Consider the following 14,263-nt stretch of genomic DNA (forward strand, 5'->3'; position numbering starts at 1 on the left):
GGGAGAGAGAGAGACAGAGACAGAGACAGAGACAGAAACGGGGAGGGAGGAGGCGAGGGGAAAAGCCAAGGGGAACACATGTTCGCATCTGTGTGGTCTCTGAAAGCCCCTCCGGATGGTTGCCGGAGGGGGGCATTTGTCTCCCCCTCTCCCCTTCTCAGACACTCCTGTCGGCCCCACGGAGGCGCGGGGTGCCTGCGGTGAGATGTACCCCGGCCACTATGGCCGGAGGCAGAGGGCTCGCGTGTCTGACAGCCCAGCCCTCCTGCGGTCTGTGAGAGTGGCCGGACAGCCGGCTGGAGGACCAGAATGAGGGCACGGAGTGTCGGTAAAAAGGGAACAGTCGCAGTCACCTGTTTGTCAGGGCACTGCGGTGCGCTCTGCCAAGAGCGCAGAACAGAATACGGGGGGAGGCGCTTCCTGCGGCACACCCATCACTCCTGCGTGTACACGAGCGTGGGAGGGGCCCGGCACCCCACCATCCGAGAGCAGGTGATGCCACGAGCCCGTTCCCCACAGCTGTCTGCTCGGGGAAAGGCTTTCCGGGAACTCGGCCCAGGGGCCGCGGCCCAGAGTCCGCAGAAGCAGGGCTCTGTGAGCGCGTGTGCGCCGACCCACGTACGCACGCGCGCGCACACACGCTCCTCTCTCCGAATACATACATGCTGCCTCCACACAGATATCTTCCTGCCTTATAACCTACTTTTCCTTTCAAACTGGTCACCAGAAAAAGTAATAGTTCTATCCTCTGCTTCAATATTTTCTACATATCGCTCTCAACTGGCTTCGGCCTCTCACTGGTGACTTCTCACTAAAGTCCATTTTATTTAGATGTACTGTAAAAAGATTCTGTGAGATAGATATAATGAAATTACAAATTGATTCCTGGGCCTTTAATTATTATAATTTATGATTAGTAGTATGATTCTACCCTTTGCACAAATAAATGTAAGGAGCTGAGGAAGACGGCTATTTACCTACTTGTAGATGTATCCATTTTATTTTCACTGCTTTGCCAGGCGAAGGCCTACGTTAACTCGGAGACCCTAATCGCAAACTAATCCGTGACGTCTGAGCTGGCCTGTCAGGTGCCCCGCGACTTACCATAGCCAGTCTGTGACACGAGCTCAGCGGCTCCTCCGATGGGCTTTGTGAACACCCCCATGATTCCTTTCCCCACGCCCGAGATGACACCCTTGGCCTTGTGTCCTGCTGAAGCATGAGCTTCCGATGTTCTCTGGAAGTTCTGCATGGGCTGATCGACTATGCCAGCAATTGCACCTGAAAAACAGCAAATGCCTCCAGTGAGGACTGAGGCTTAAAATCCCGAGAAAGTAAAAACCTTCAATCCAGAAGACAGTTTTATGTGGACTGAAGATGAAAATGCACCCTCCTTAGGAAGTTCTTTACTATACATTTATTCATCAATTACATAAGTTCATGGAGCACTGACTTAGACATGTATGATCTTCACCAGAACATAATATTCAGCCTGGGTTTTTGGTCCATCACAGTTAGGATCTGTGAAGTCCGGTTCAGAATTTAATAACCAAGTCAGACTATTCCAAAGTGACACTTCACACGCCTTTGACCAGAAGACAAAGAGGAGAGAGCAAGCCTGCTCAGCCTGATACGTTTGCACTGAAGTAAGAGGGTGAAAAAAACTGGAAGAGACCGTCCCCTTTCCATGTTCTCCCTTTTAATAGTGATAAGAGAAATTCTTTAATAATATATTAATGTAATTGTTGACACAGCAATTATTTCTATTATAGCTAATCTGTTTTGAGTGCTTGCTATGTGCTGGGGACTATATCGAGTGTTATTTGTATGAGATCATTAATCCTCATAATCCTAGGAGTCGGACGTGGTTTTTATCCTCAGCTCCTAGATAAGGCCACGGAGCACAGAGAGGTTAAGGAGTTTGTCCCCAAGGTCACACAGCTGTCCTATGCCTGAGCCAGGGTTTGAGTCTAGAGAGGCAGAGTCCCAGCCCAGCTCTAAACCACCAAGCTGTTCACTGATCCTGTTTATAAAAGAGGCTCTCCAGTCTGCCAGTCTTAGAAAAACCTCCTTCCTTCCTACTTCCATTGAGGTTTGGCCGCTTGCTCTTCACTTCAGAACAGCTACCCTGCTCTCAGCAGTCTGCTCCTGCGGTTTTCCCAGAGGACAGCCCGGTCAGGTATCCTGGAGGGCGAATCCCTCAGCCTCCTGTGGGTCCTCCTCTTGTTCCTCTTACTTTGAGACTTCATAAGGGCTTCACTGGTCCCAGTTTTGTTTTGTTTTTTCTTTCCCCCAATGATGGAGTGGAGGGTTCTCTAGCTCAGTAAGAGGTAAACATTTTATTACAGTTCTTGACAGAATTTTCTGTTTTCAACTCAGTCCTGCTAGGATTAATGGAAAGGATGGAAAATGCAGAGTTCCCTGGTAGAAATTTTAGTACATGTCAAAACCCATTATTCCAAATGCCACTAATTCAAAGTCTCTTGGGTAAACGGAGATTTCCAGGTCTCTGTTAATGACCTGCTAATTTCAAGTAATATTCCCCTGAACAAAATCCAGTAAAACAAAGGCCAGTTCCTTCGGGTCAATTGTAAAGGGAAAGTTCTTCATGGATTCCATTCCTCTGAATTTGGACAGAGCCATTTAAATTTATGTATCAACAGATTAAGAATGACCTGAGGCGACGGGTCTGTTTCTCAGCCTTGACCAAAGCTTCCCAAACCTTCTCAGCAACTGACTGGGGAGGCAGAGGACGCTGCTCCCCAGTGGCCCCAGCTGCCCTGGCTGTGGAGGGCCGAGGGGTCACTGTTTCATCGCCCTCCAGACACCCCTCCCGGCACTCAGGCTGGGGAGCTTGCCTCGTGTGTTTAGGAGGAGGACTGTGATGTCCTGCTGTCCATCTATGAGGTTGGGAGTCAGAGCAGCTGGGAAGTGTCAATGGGGGTGGTGGCCACCATTGGTGCACGGCAGAGGCAAGAACCGTGGGGGTCTTTCCTTCAGATCATCTCAGGGTAGACAGTTCAAAGGGAATAGCATCAAATCAAAGAATATAGCTTTTGTGGGGCGCCTGGGTGGCTCAGTCGGTTGAACGTCCGACTTTGGCTCAGGTCATGATCTCACGGTTTGTGGGTTCGAGCCCCGCATTGGGCTCTGTGCTGACGGCTCAGAGCCTGGAGCCCGCTTCGGATTCTGTGTCTCCTTCTCTCTCTGCCCCTCCACCACTTGTGCTCTGTCTCTCTCTGCCTCTCAAAAATAAAATAAATGTAAAAAAAAAAAAAAAAAGAATACAGCTTTTGTAATGTCATGATCTGATTTCTTTGAAAGGTCTCCATGCTTAAGTCAGTAGGAAAACGGAGGGAAATACAAACTCACCAATAGATTAAATTATTTAAGAAATGCCTTTTCTCAAGGACAGATTTCCATTAAGACTATTAAAATTGAGTTGAGGGGCCTGTGGTTACTTCACGGAGAAGCTTCCACTTCCCTTTAACGTGCCAGGCCTAACCTCTACGAGGAACGTAGAGCCTTGATGGCCGTGAGTATCCATACAGAGCTCTAACTTCTAACTTCTACCTGCCTAAGTGCAAACAGGTATCACAGTGAAACTCCCCTTTGATCTTCCACTTTCTCCGGCCACCAGCCACAGGGAGGGCTCAGTAACCGCGGCTTTGATAGATAAACTCTTTGGGCAGCCCAGAGAGTGGAAAATCTGAACCTCATGACAAGGTGTTAGATTCTCAGAGGTAGAGAAGGAGCTGTCAGATCCCATGCCCCCGCCCAGCACCAGACCCTGGAGGGGAAAGCTGGCCTGTCACACACACCAACACCTCACTGGTCACCAGGTGCGAGCTGGAGACCAGAGAGGCCGTGAGAGACTAGCAGCCATTTCGCGGCATCTGCAGCCCTGCCCGGAGAGAGGCAGCTTCTCTCAGGGCTTCAGCAGGCTCTCTTATTAGGTCTAATCCACCTAAATCCCACGACTGGTAAATTATTTACTGTCATATACTTGACCTCTGCTCTAAGTAGTGGAAACTGATCCCCAAACTTGTCTGTTGGCATCAGGCCCACGGGGCGGGCGGCCACATGGAGCCGGCTGTGATGTGATGAAGGGAGGTGCGGAAGGAAGCGTGCCTCGGAGGGGAGTTTCCGTGCGCTCTGCGCGTGCCGGGCGAGGCAGAGGCGGGAGGTGTTCCCTTTGCTACCCTTTAGTTGGAGGAGGAAGGCTTTCTTTGTGAAGCAAGGAGGGGGGGGGGCCTCCCTCACTCTTCCAGGACCAGCTCCCCAGCCTTGGGCGGAAAACACTGCTCGCCGCTCTATGAAGCTTCCTGCCTATGTGGCTGTTTTGGTGCTGCCCTCGCCACGTGCTGTAATTTTACTTTGGACACTTTGTTTTTTTCAGATCCCAGCAGCAGAGGCACAGGCCTAAGGCGGGCAGTACGGCACAGCACTTCAGAGACGAACCAAACCTACACATAGAGTACGGGAGGTATTCTAGCTTGAGGCCGGAACAGATTAATTTCACCGGGGAGGAAGCACTTCCGTTATTCCCAGATTCTCCACTAACTGCAACCCGCCTGCCGATGGCCGGTAGTGGCATCGGGACTGCTCATCGGTGCCAAGTCCTGGTGCCTGGCTCTTCCTCCCTCACTCCAGGGCAAACGTCCCGATTCACCTGGGAGAGGCCGATTTGGGTGGGATTCCGAGGGGCAGACCAAGCGTGGCGTGCACACGGAGGGTGTGGCTGCTGGGAAATCCGGCAGTGCTTCGGCATCAGGCAGTGGCCCAAGAGAAGGGGATGACAGAAGCAAGCTCTGACATCCTGCCTTTGGTATTCACGAGAGAGAAGTCACGTCTGGGAGGGAACACGGAGTGTGACCGTGACACGGAGCTCACATCCTCTCCCAGCACGGACTCCAGGGTGCAGGAGAAAGGGGGGTGTTTGGGAGTGGGTTTGGTAAATGTGGGGAAGTCTTATTACCAATTCTGTAGGCTAAACAGAGTTTTCCCCAAAGCCACTGCTCTCTCAAAACTGGTGGCGCTCGTCCAAGTGTCTCGGCGGCATCTCTCCGCCGGCTGACACTTCCTTGCTGACTCGGGGCGACGCGGCTGGGCACGGCAGCTAACGACTCCCTTTGATTCTTCAAGGACCTCGTAACACTCCACAGTGTCCCCATGAGGGTGAAACAGAGGCAAGAAGGCCCACCAAACCCATAAACATTTGGGGAAAATGTGTTTTTCCTACCCTGGAACTTTCAATTGTTCAGTCTCCCCACATCCTGATTGTTTCCAGGCTCGGAGCCCTCCCAGGTGGGTGACATGTGGAAAAGCCCAGGCTCTTGTCCTGGTGGAGGTGTGACCTGGGCAAGTCACTTAACTTCCTATCTGTGCCAGGGCTTGCAGATCAGACAGGATGACACAGGTGAAAATGCTCCGTCAACACTCAAGTGGTCTTTCAATATATTTTTGCTAACTGGGTTGTAAATGTTTCTTCTAGAGGAAGAAACCGAGGAACTAATATTCTGGTTTCACTCAGCATGGGTTTCAAACAAAATGATAATAGCTCTAAGTTCAATCAGGCACTTCATTGCATTTAGCAGTTGTAAGCACCATTTCTGGGGATAAATTAAACGGTGATAAATCTAGAATTTCCTAGGTGAGGGACTTGATTGGTCCTCCTCTTGTCCCTCCTCTCGTCTTCCTGCTACACATCAGGTAGTTCTAGGACTGGACGTTTTTGAGATGACCCGGTGATTAAGTAGGACAGAGAGTTCTTGAACTCCCAGAGGGAAGGTGGCAGATTTGAGCCAACTCGGAGATGCCCACTGGGAACTAAAAATGTCTGAGGAGCATGGCAATGGGCGGCTCGCTCAGGGTGCGCGGCTAGAGGCGGTGCTCCTGGGGGCCCAAGGTCAGGCGGGTGCCTGCACGTGCAGTCAGTGCACACCCAGAAGGGATTTCCATCATCCACAGAACTCCGAGGTCTTTGGAAATTACCAGAAATGCAGAAAGACTGTGAGCCCACTCACAGAAGAAGAAGTTTCACAGACAGACTAAATGATTCCCTCGCATGTGTATGAGGTTGTACAAGACGTGATAGAGCAACGATGGGAGTTTTAGGACTTTCTGGCCTGGTTAACAACAGGTGCCGAATTAAAAAGTGGGACACCGCAGAGGGAGGATCGTAGTTCCTCACATAATGGATTTCTACCACCAGGCCCAATTTTACACAGTGGCACCTGGGTAGCGGGTGTGGGCTTGTCTGGGTGGGAAAAGGACGGACTGGTTGGGAGGGATACAGCCACAGGCCAGCCAGCTCGGGTCTCCTCTGCTGAGCACCTGTGAACCCCAAACAGAGCTTGGCTAGAGGGAAGGAAGCTCTCCTGCCCAGTGTAGAGGGCCTAGAAGCCCATGATTCTTAGCCAAAAAAGGCCCCAAAGACCCCAAAGACCCCATCCAATGACCTGAAGCCTCCAAGATAACCTCAGTCACTTCCTGTGGTTCCAGCAACTTGATCCCTTGAACTGAAACTAAAGCAAGACTGCTCCCGCCATTGTCTGCTTGTCTTTCTCTGGTGGGACGCTCTTTGAAATGAGGCAACTATTACAGTTTCTTTGCTACCAGAACCTAATAATGAGTATCAGTGGTGCTGTTTACCAAACACGGACACTTTGCCTGGCACAGGTCATTATTATTACCTCTAAGTCATGTTATCACCAGCCCCAATTTACAAAGGAGAAACCCAAGTTCAGAGAAGAGAAGAACACGCCTGAGGTCACAAAGAAAGGACCCTGACACCCTCGTCTGGGTCCGCTGGCCCCTCAGGAATGTGGCTCGCTCCCACGCCACTGTGCCTTCCCCGGAGCAGACACCCTGGCCTCCGGGCTGCTCCTCTACCTGGAAGTTCCATCCCAGGTCATACGTAAGCCTCCCAGTTTCCACGCGCATCATCACACGACAGTGCCCCACACCACAGAATGTTACGACTTAAACAATTTCCAGTAACTTGACCTGAGCTAACATCTCACTGCTTCCTCCCAGGGCCTCGGCTGGCTGCGCTGCGGGCTGAGGCTAGAAATGCAGACTGGAGAGAGGACAAATCCTTTCAAGCTCATCTTGTCTGACCTCTGCTCTCCCCGCTCTGGGCACTTTGATCTCCCTGAGATGCACACTCCTTCTGATGCACAGCAGGCCAGCTGCCAAGCAATACAGTTTTAAATTCCTTTGCAAACAAATAAACAAAAGATACCCTTGAAAATCCTGCTCTGCAAAATTTCAGCTCTGAAGCTTCCTTTTTATAGATCTTTCCAAAGCAACTTATTTTTCGAACATTTGTAGTCCTTGGAAACATCCACGGTAATCTTCACTTCTAACTATACCATCTGGCTGCTCGACAAACAGTAATTACTCTGAGGCCGAGCCTGCACTCTTGAAAAAAATAAAAGGGGAGAAGTGGGCTCCTCACTGAAGTTTATGTGACGTTTGCACGCCGCTGAAGTGCTTCTCAAAGGTGAGCGTCTGCCATATGTGCATGGCGGAGAGGGCGTGGCACAACGTCTGCCTGTGACCTTGACAAGGGAACAGCGGCCCTGTGCTGCCGTCCTTGCACTGACACCCCCACGCTTGGGGGGCGCCTATGGAAGGACACTTATGTGGGCGGGGTGGGGGTGGGGGTGGGTGGAGCCTGGGCCTCTGTGCAGGTGAGCCTCTATCCGGGAAGGTCAGGGGACGGCCCCATCACGGCTGCTCGATGGCTCTGGTAAGGAGGTCCTGTCCCAGTGCCTCATGGATGCCGGGCAGGAAGCAGAGGGAGTGCCCTCCTCTCCCTGAGCCTCAGCTTTGCCTGCAGGAAGGATGGAAACCGTACAACCACCCCTAGTCCTGGGGAACTGAGCACCTGGCCGGCCCGCAGAGCCGCGAGCGCACGTCCCCCACAGCCCCTTACCGAGCAGGCTGATGCCCAGGCGGGACAGGCCCTGTCGCAGCCCCTCGCCCAGGCTCTCGGGCAGCTGCCGCCGCCACTCCTCCTGCCGGTTGTAGTGCTCCTCATCCAGTGAGAGGCGGTCCATGTTCCGGGCCAGGCTCGTGGCCAGGTTGGTGATGGAGGTGAGGGTACCTGAGGGCACAAGAGCACGTGGGTTGGCCTTATGGTCACATACATGGGGGGCCCCCAGGGAGCGGTCCTCACAGGGCTGGTGGGGGGGGAGGGGTGCCTTGGGACCTGCCCAAGTGGTGAGTGACGGGGGCTTCCTTTGGGCAGCTTGAAGCAACAGCCTGAAGAAAATTGTGAAAAAAAGGCGAAGATTAACACTTGCTCACCAGGGTGACGGTACGCCTCAAAACGGGTCAGGCGAGAATCTCTGTTGCCAGAAAAATGCCCAGAGTTTCAGATGAAAGTAGCGTTCGCTATTGTTTGATGGTCGAGGCTTGGCTAGAGCACTCAGTTTTGAAGTCCTCACTGAGGCCCAGTTTTGAAAGTTAAAATTTGCTCTCAAAGGTTAAGGTCATGCTGCTGAATCTTAGATTGTAAAGAAATATTTCTATTTAGGAATAAAATTTATTTCCCCCCTTCATCTCTCATAGCAGAGGGAGACCCTAAACCGTATCACCAGACATTCAGAGGCAACGATTGGTGCCGCACAGAACATGTGCGGTTTTGATTCTCGGGGTGTTAACTGAAAACAGTGAGGACAATAAAGGAGAGAAGACACGGGAAAGCCAGGACTATGTCGGGTTTTCTGGCAAGTCTGTGCAGGTCTCAGTGAAGCCACACTGAAAGACATCAATGGACAATCCTGACACTAACGAATTCACTCATCTGTGAGAGGATATCCGGCTCCAAGAGGAGACGGAAGATGTCGTTTTTGCTGCTGCATCTTTACCAATAATCTAAAAAGAAAAAGTCCACGTGCACGTGCAGACAGCAGCAAATGAGACAGATTTCCCTGAGAGAAGGAGAGAACAAGTGTAAAACACATTCGGTGAGTCAGTATGCTAAAATTACTGCGGGCTTCAGTTTAGCAGGTGTCGGTTGTCTTATTTGAAAATAAAAACAACAGAACCACAAAGACTCAAGTGTCGGGAGTGAGAAATCCGCCAGTGACTCATCGGTGAGCTCCTCCGGCTCTCAGCTCACAGGCCTCCCGGACGGCCGGGGCCCAGGGGAGTGGGCCCGGCCTCGTCCACACAACTCGGTTTACTGCTCTTGCCATTCTCCTGCCAGCCCCCCTCTAGGACGACGGGCGCTCATATTTCAGGCTCCTCTGCTTTTGAGCCTTCTGGAGACTTCTATAACCTACCCACTCATAACAGAGTTGCAGCACTGTTGACATTAAAAAGCCTTTTATGGGGGAGAAGCCCTTTGCCCTGTTTTCCCTGCCTCCTGCTGAGAAGAAAAGGGGACTCAGATGGCCCTTGTTAGTTCCCGAGTCACTGCCAACCTGACCAAAATATCGTCAAGCACACACAGGGGTAAAACGAAAACATTCCCCTTCATGCGGGCAGCAGTCTGGCTTCTGTGCCCCGTGACCTATCCGGGCCACAAGATGGCACTGTTGATGTGGCATATGCTGGAGGAAAGCTGGCTGGTCCCCTCCAAATCCGCTTCCATGTCCAAACGTATCCATGTCCTTCTGCAAGTTATGACAACTGTATCTACATTTAAAAAAATGAAGAGGCAACACAGTGTAGGGTTTCTGATGTGTAGCAGAAGTCCTGAACACCTTTAATATTTCTGTATTTATCGCATGGAATAACAGTTGAGCCAATGCTTGTTTTCCCAATGGGAGGTTTAAGATTCTGAAGTTTCTGAAACATTTTCACACACTGCAGGCAAGCAGCGATCTGTTTAAAACATAAGGCGTTAGACGTGAGCTTTGTTACAAATCCAACATTTCACGGCAATCTAACGGGCTAAACAAAGGTAGACGCACACTGAAGGCCCTGAAAGCTGTAATGTGTTCTTCAAAAAGGAAAAATAAGGGGAGGAATGAACATGAGGCTTTATGAAAAGAAACCAAAGTAGCTACCTTTGGAAATGTGCTTTACAAATGACGTTGTCCCTCTGGAGACTCCACTCACGAAGGCTCCTGGGCCTCTGGTCAGCCCCTCGTACGGAAGCCTGAAGAAGTCGGCGATGCCATTCCCGACGCTTCGCACCAAACTTGCGGGGCTGCCGAGGATTTCCAGAGATCCAACCACCCAGCCTGGAAGGGACCAACGGGAAGGGGCTACTGAGACCTTCAATGCGGCACTTTCAACATTGGGGAACAGTGACCCATTTTCCCTGCAATTCATTTTTCACACTGGAATTGAGAATGTTATAAGCTCCTCTGGAGCACAATCTGGGAAATAACTCATTCACTGTGAATTCATAAATGGCAAACTTTCATACTTTATAAATCAAAGCGATCCTTTGGCAGCCTCACAAATAGCTTTAATATGACTTCCTTGCCCGAGTCTCCTGTATTCCCGCTAAGAGGGACCCGCGTGTGAGGGGACACACGTTCCCATGCACCCGAGGAAAGGCGGTCTCCCAGGGTGCAGGTGTTTGCAGGCTGGGAAGCTGTCTTTAGAACCACCTCAGGGCAGCGGAGGCACCAGGAGGGGGAGGAGGCCAGATGCTAAATGGGGTGTTGCAAAGGAGAGGCAAAGTTCTGACAAGGATGGAGGAGTTATTTTTAATCTTTCCCAATCCTACCCAGCTGAGTGCTTTCCTTTGGAGCAGAGCTGAAGCCAGACAAATGTCTCCCCTTCAACCCCAGCTTCAGTTGTGTAAACATTGGTGACATGGACATACTGATTAGGTTAGTGAGAGGGAGTGTTCCCTTCCAGTGTCCCAGGAGGGGAGCTTTGGATCTGGTTTCCTATTTGAGCAGGGGCTTGCCAGGGGCCGGCCTGCTCAGTGGCCTGACTGCGGTGTATGCTGCCTCGTGGGAACGCGGCTGTGCGTGAACTTCACCGTGGCTTCCCTTCACCTTGCTCCCCGGGGAGGGGGCTCAGCACTTTCACCCAGTGGACTGGAGGGGCCAGCAAGGCCAAGGGCTAAGCACAGGATTCTAGACAGGTGACTTCCTCTGGGAACCACGGACCCCCCACCAGACTGTGGCCAAGAGTGCTCTCGTGGGGAGGCCGTGGGGACAGGACGCGTGTGGGAGTGAATCCTGCCTCACCAGTAGATTCTTGGAGGACAAGCCTGAGACAGACCCTCGGTCAAGTCACTGGTCCCAGAGGGTCAGCAAGGTGTGGCTGCAAGAACCACGCCAGAACCCTAAAGGGTTCCGGGCCCAGCCCCTATACATAGAGAAAGACATTCTTAAATTTTGAGTCCATTCCTCTTTTCTGGAACATCAGGAGGATACCACTAGGGTTTAGGTTAAAAGAGGGAATCAGTTCCAGAAGGTAAGAACTATAAATGGGAGGGCCTCTGGGTGCCAGACATTCAGCTTATTTCATGCTCAAGGTCACTGTGCAAATGAAGTGCTGTTACATCCCTTTACATAAGGATGAGCTGATGACTGGGCTTTTCCCTGGGCTCAGGGGTAGCAGCCTCAGGGGACTGAGATGAGGCTGACCTGGTGTTACTCTGTCTCCAAGTGTGGCTCTGAGATTAGGTCAAGGGCTCACAATCTCCCCGCTGCGTGGACACGTGGGCTGGGTTTCCAAACGAGGTTTACCTCATTGCTCAGCCCACCCACCCTCTTTCTGTGAGCCTGGGCTGCAATGGGCAGGCAGGGTACTGAAGAAGGTTGTGGAATATGGTTCCCTGGAGGGCTCACTCTGCAGGTAAAGAAAGAGCAGATTCCCTTTAACCTGGAATAGTCATAAGGTTCTACCTGCAGGTAGCAAGTTGTTCTAGAAACATCTTAATTCCCCTTCTCTCCATAGATTTCACACACAGGATAAAGAAAGGAGAGTAAAATATTGCCAAGCACAGACCATCGACAATGGGCCCTTCGGAGTCAGCACGGTGGGTGCAGAGTGAAGGGATCCCACCCAGCCTCCCCATCTGGCTCCCCCAGCCACCCGAAGGTGGGTAGGTCTCCTGGATCAGGAGCACTGCCTGATGGGAGGGCCATGTGTGGACCAGAGTTACTTCTCAGAAGCATGGGAGCTAGCCAGAAACGGGCAGGAAGTATCTGAGGACACTCCTTTATTGTCCAGAAGCAAGCATCTTTTGCCTATATGTTTGGAGATTTTGTTGGAAAAGAGTGTTGGTCTGACTTCCTACCAAATTGAGACTTGGGTGTAGAGGGACCCCAGGAAATTAGAAAGCCCACGTTCTTTCCTTCAGATAGGGCTATTCATTTCTAATTACTTGACTGTTTACTTTTAAAACCTCCTCAAGGTGAATCCACAAACCTCCCTAGAAATGAGGTCAGGGTATTTCGACCATCCCGGTTAAGAACCTTCTGGTCAAGTTCAGTGGGTGAATGAATCCTGACCCACGTGAGATACAGACGCAACTCGTTCACTCCCAGGCCAGCCCTCCCCCTTCCTCGAAGGGGATGCTAGTACATTCTCTCGAAGCCTCTCCTACCTGGGTGCTGGGAACCTGCTACCACCTTCTCCTTTTGTCTGTAGGTTTTTAGTAACAGAATTCTCAACGGGCTCTAAAAACTTGGCCCTCTACATTAGAATTTCTTGTCCCAGAGTATAATGAGGTTGGGACAACAGTTTAGAGGATTTTTAGGTAGATTACAAAAAATCCAAACAGAATGTTCTTGTGAAAGCTCATTAAAAACAAAAAACAAAACAGAGCATGTTTAGCACACAGGCTACAGGGACACGGCTCCTTGGTGCCACAGTTGGGAGTTTCTCTGCCAGCTCATTACCTGCATGGTTGTCCCCCCACACCTCAGCATTACGTGGTGGCCCGGTGGGAGGCTCAGTTCTTCCCAGGCCCCACATCAGAGCTCAGTAACTTACGTGCCCGCTTCTCATGTTAAAAGCAAACACTGCCTGAAAGGTTAAGTTTCTGGAATTGTTTATAAATATACCCATCTATTAAATTTGAAATGTTAACTGCTTATTTTTAAGTGATTTCTTAGCAAGAGAGAAATATTTTCTTCATTGTTGTGCAAGCTATCAAAACAATAGTGCAGGCAGGGCCCTCCCCTGATCTTGTCATTTTCAGTTAAGACTTCTAGGTAACCTTATTGACTCTATGAATGTCATTATGGAGAAAATGTAATCTCACCAGTGGGGCAACAACATGGGTCATTTACTGTTACACTGTTAAGCTTATATGGGAATGCTTTCACTAAGTTCAATGTTACAAACATTCTCTCCTTTGTTACTCTCAGAAAGGAAGGCTGCCATGTTTTTTGCTAGAAAGGACCTACAAGACCCAACACTGGTTGGTGTTTGTTGCCTGAATTCATGGGAACATAAGGAGCTGAGTAATCAAACTGAAACCATGTCGGAGTGAATTTAGGTCAGGAACATGTGTTTTGTTGCCAATCACCATAGAATATTCCGAGACCACTCTGTCCTTTAGCACACAGTACTCACCATACAATATTCATATTCATATTCAAACAACCCCCCCACAAACTTCCGTCTCGCGTCTGTGGACAAGCCGAGACACTAACCACTTTCTTTTTGCGATCTGTCTAGACTGGCAGGGCCACACTGGGTAGGTAGAGGGCTCTTTACGCATCTTATGAGCACACAAATCCTCTGAATTTCTCACCTACAGCTATTCATGGACCTTAATGAAGGAAGCCAACAAGCTACAACTGGATTTCTTTTAAGCCCAGGGCTGGTTTTCCAGACTGCACTGATGTGCCCATACAGAGCCTTGGACCTGCAGGGATCTAAAAAGTGTATGCTAAATGGAATTAACAGTCTAAGTTGTATCACAGCAAATACAAAAGCTACTATTGGTTGAGTGTTTATTAAGTGCCAAGTGCTTTTATTTTATCCTCTCAGAAATCTTAAAACCCATTTTAGAGATGAGGGAACTGAGACTTGGGGAGGTTCAATAACTTGCCCAAGGCCTGAGGCAGTGGCAGAGTGTGGATTTAAATCCAGGTCTGACTTGGGCGCCTGGGTGGCTCAGTCGGTTAAGCTTCCGACTCTTGATCTCAGGTGTTGATCTCAGCGTTGTGAGTTCAAGCCCTCTACTTTCAGTTAAGTTGGAGTGTGGAGCCCACCTAAAAATAAAAATCCAAAGCCCACACTCTTCCCCTCTCACAGTAGTGCCTCCCTAGTTCTTGAAGTTGATGAGGCACTCCCAGGAGCAATCCCTTTTGGCCCAGGCTCT

The 14,263-nt window shown here is 50.4% G+C and overlaps 1 protein-coding gene across 2 annotated transcripts in view; it reads right to left on the bottom strand.

Annotated features, from left to right (window-relative positions):
- VPS13B (vacuolar protein sorting 13 homolog B) overlaps window positions 1-14,263 on the bottom strand; it is an 805,502-nt gene that overhangs the window by 8,322 nt on the left and 782,917 nt on the right. For both annotated transcript variants that reach the window (XM_049633567.1, XM_049633568.1), the window contains exons 57-59: window positions 10,026-10,202; window positions 7,943-8,113; window positions 1,105-1,281 (exon numbers count right to left, since the gene is read on the bottom strand). In XM_049633567.1, the coding sequence (XP_049489524.1) occupies window positions 1,105-1,281; window positions 7,943-8,113; window positions 10,026-10,202 (525 nt within the window). The remainder of the gene's footprint in view (window positions 1-1,104; window positions 1,282-7,942; window positions 8,114-10,025; window positions 10,203-14,263) is intronic.

Source organism: Panthera uncia, chromosome F2, assembly GCF_023721935.1.
Source record: "Panthera uncia isolate 11264 chromosome F2, Puncia_PCG_1.0, whole genome shotgun sequence".
In the NCBI taxonomy this organism is placed as follows: Eukaryota; Metazoa; Chordata; class Mammalia; order Carnivora; family Felidae; genus Panthera; species Panthera uncia.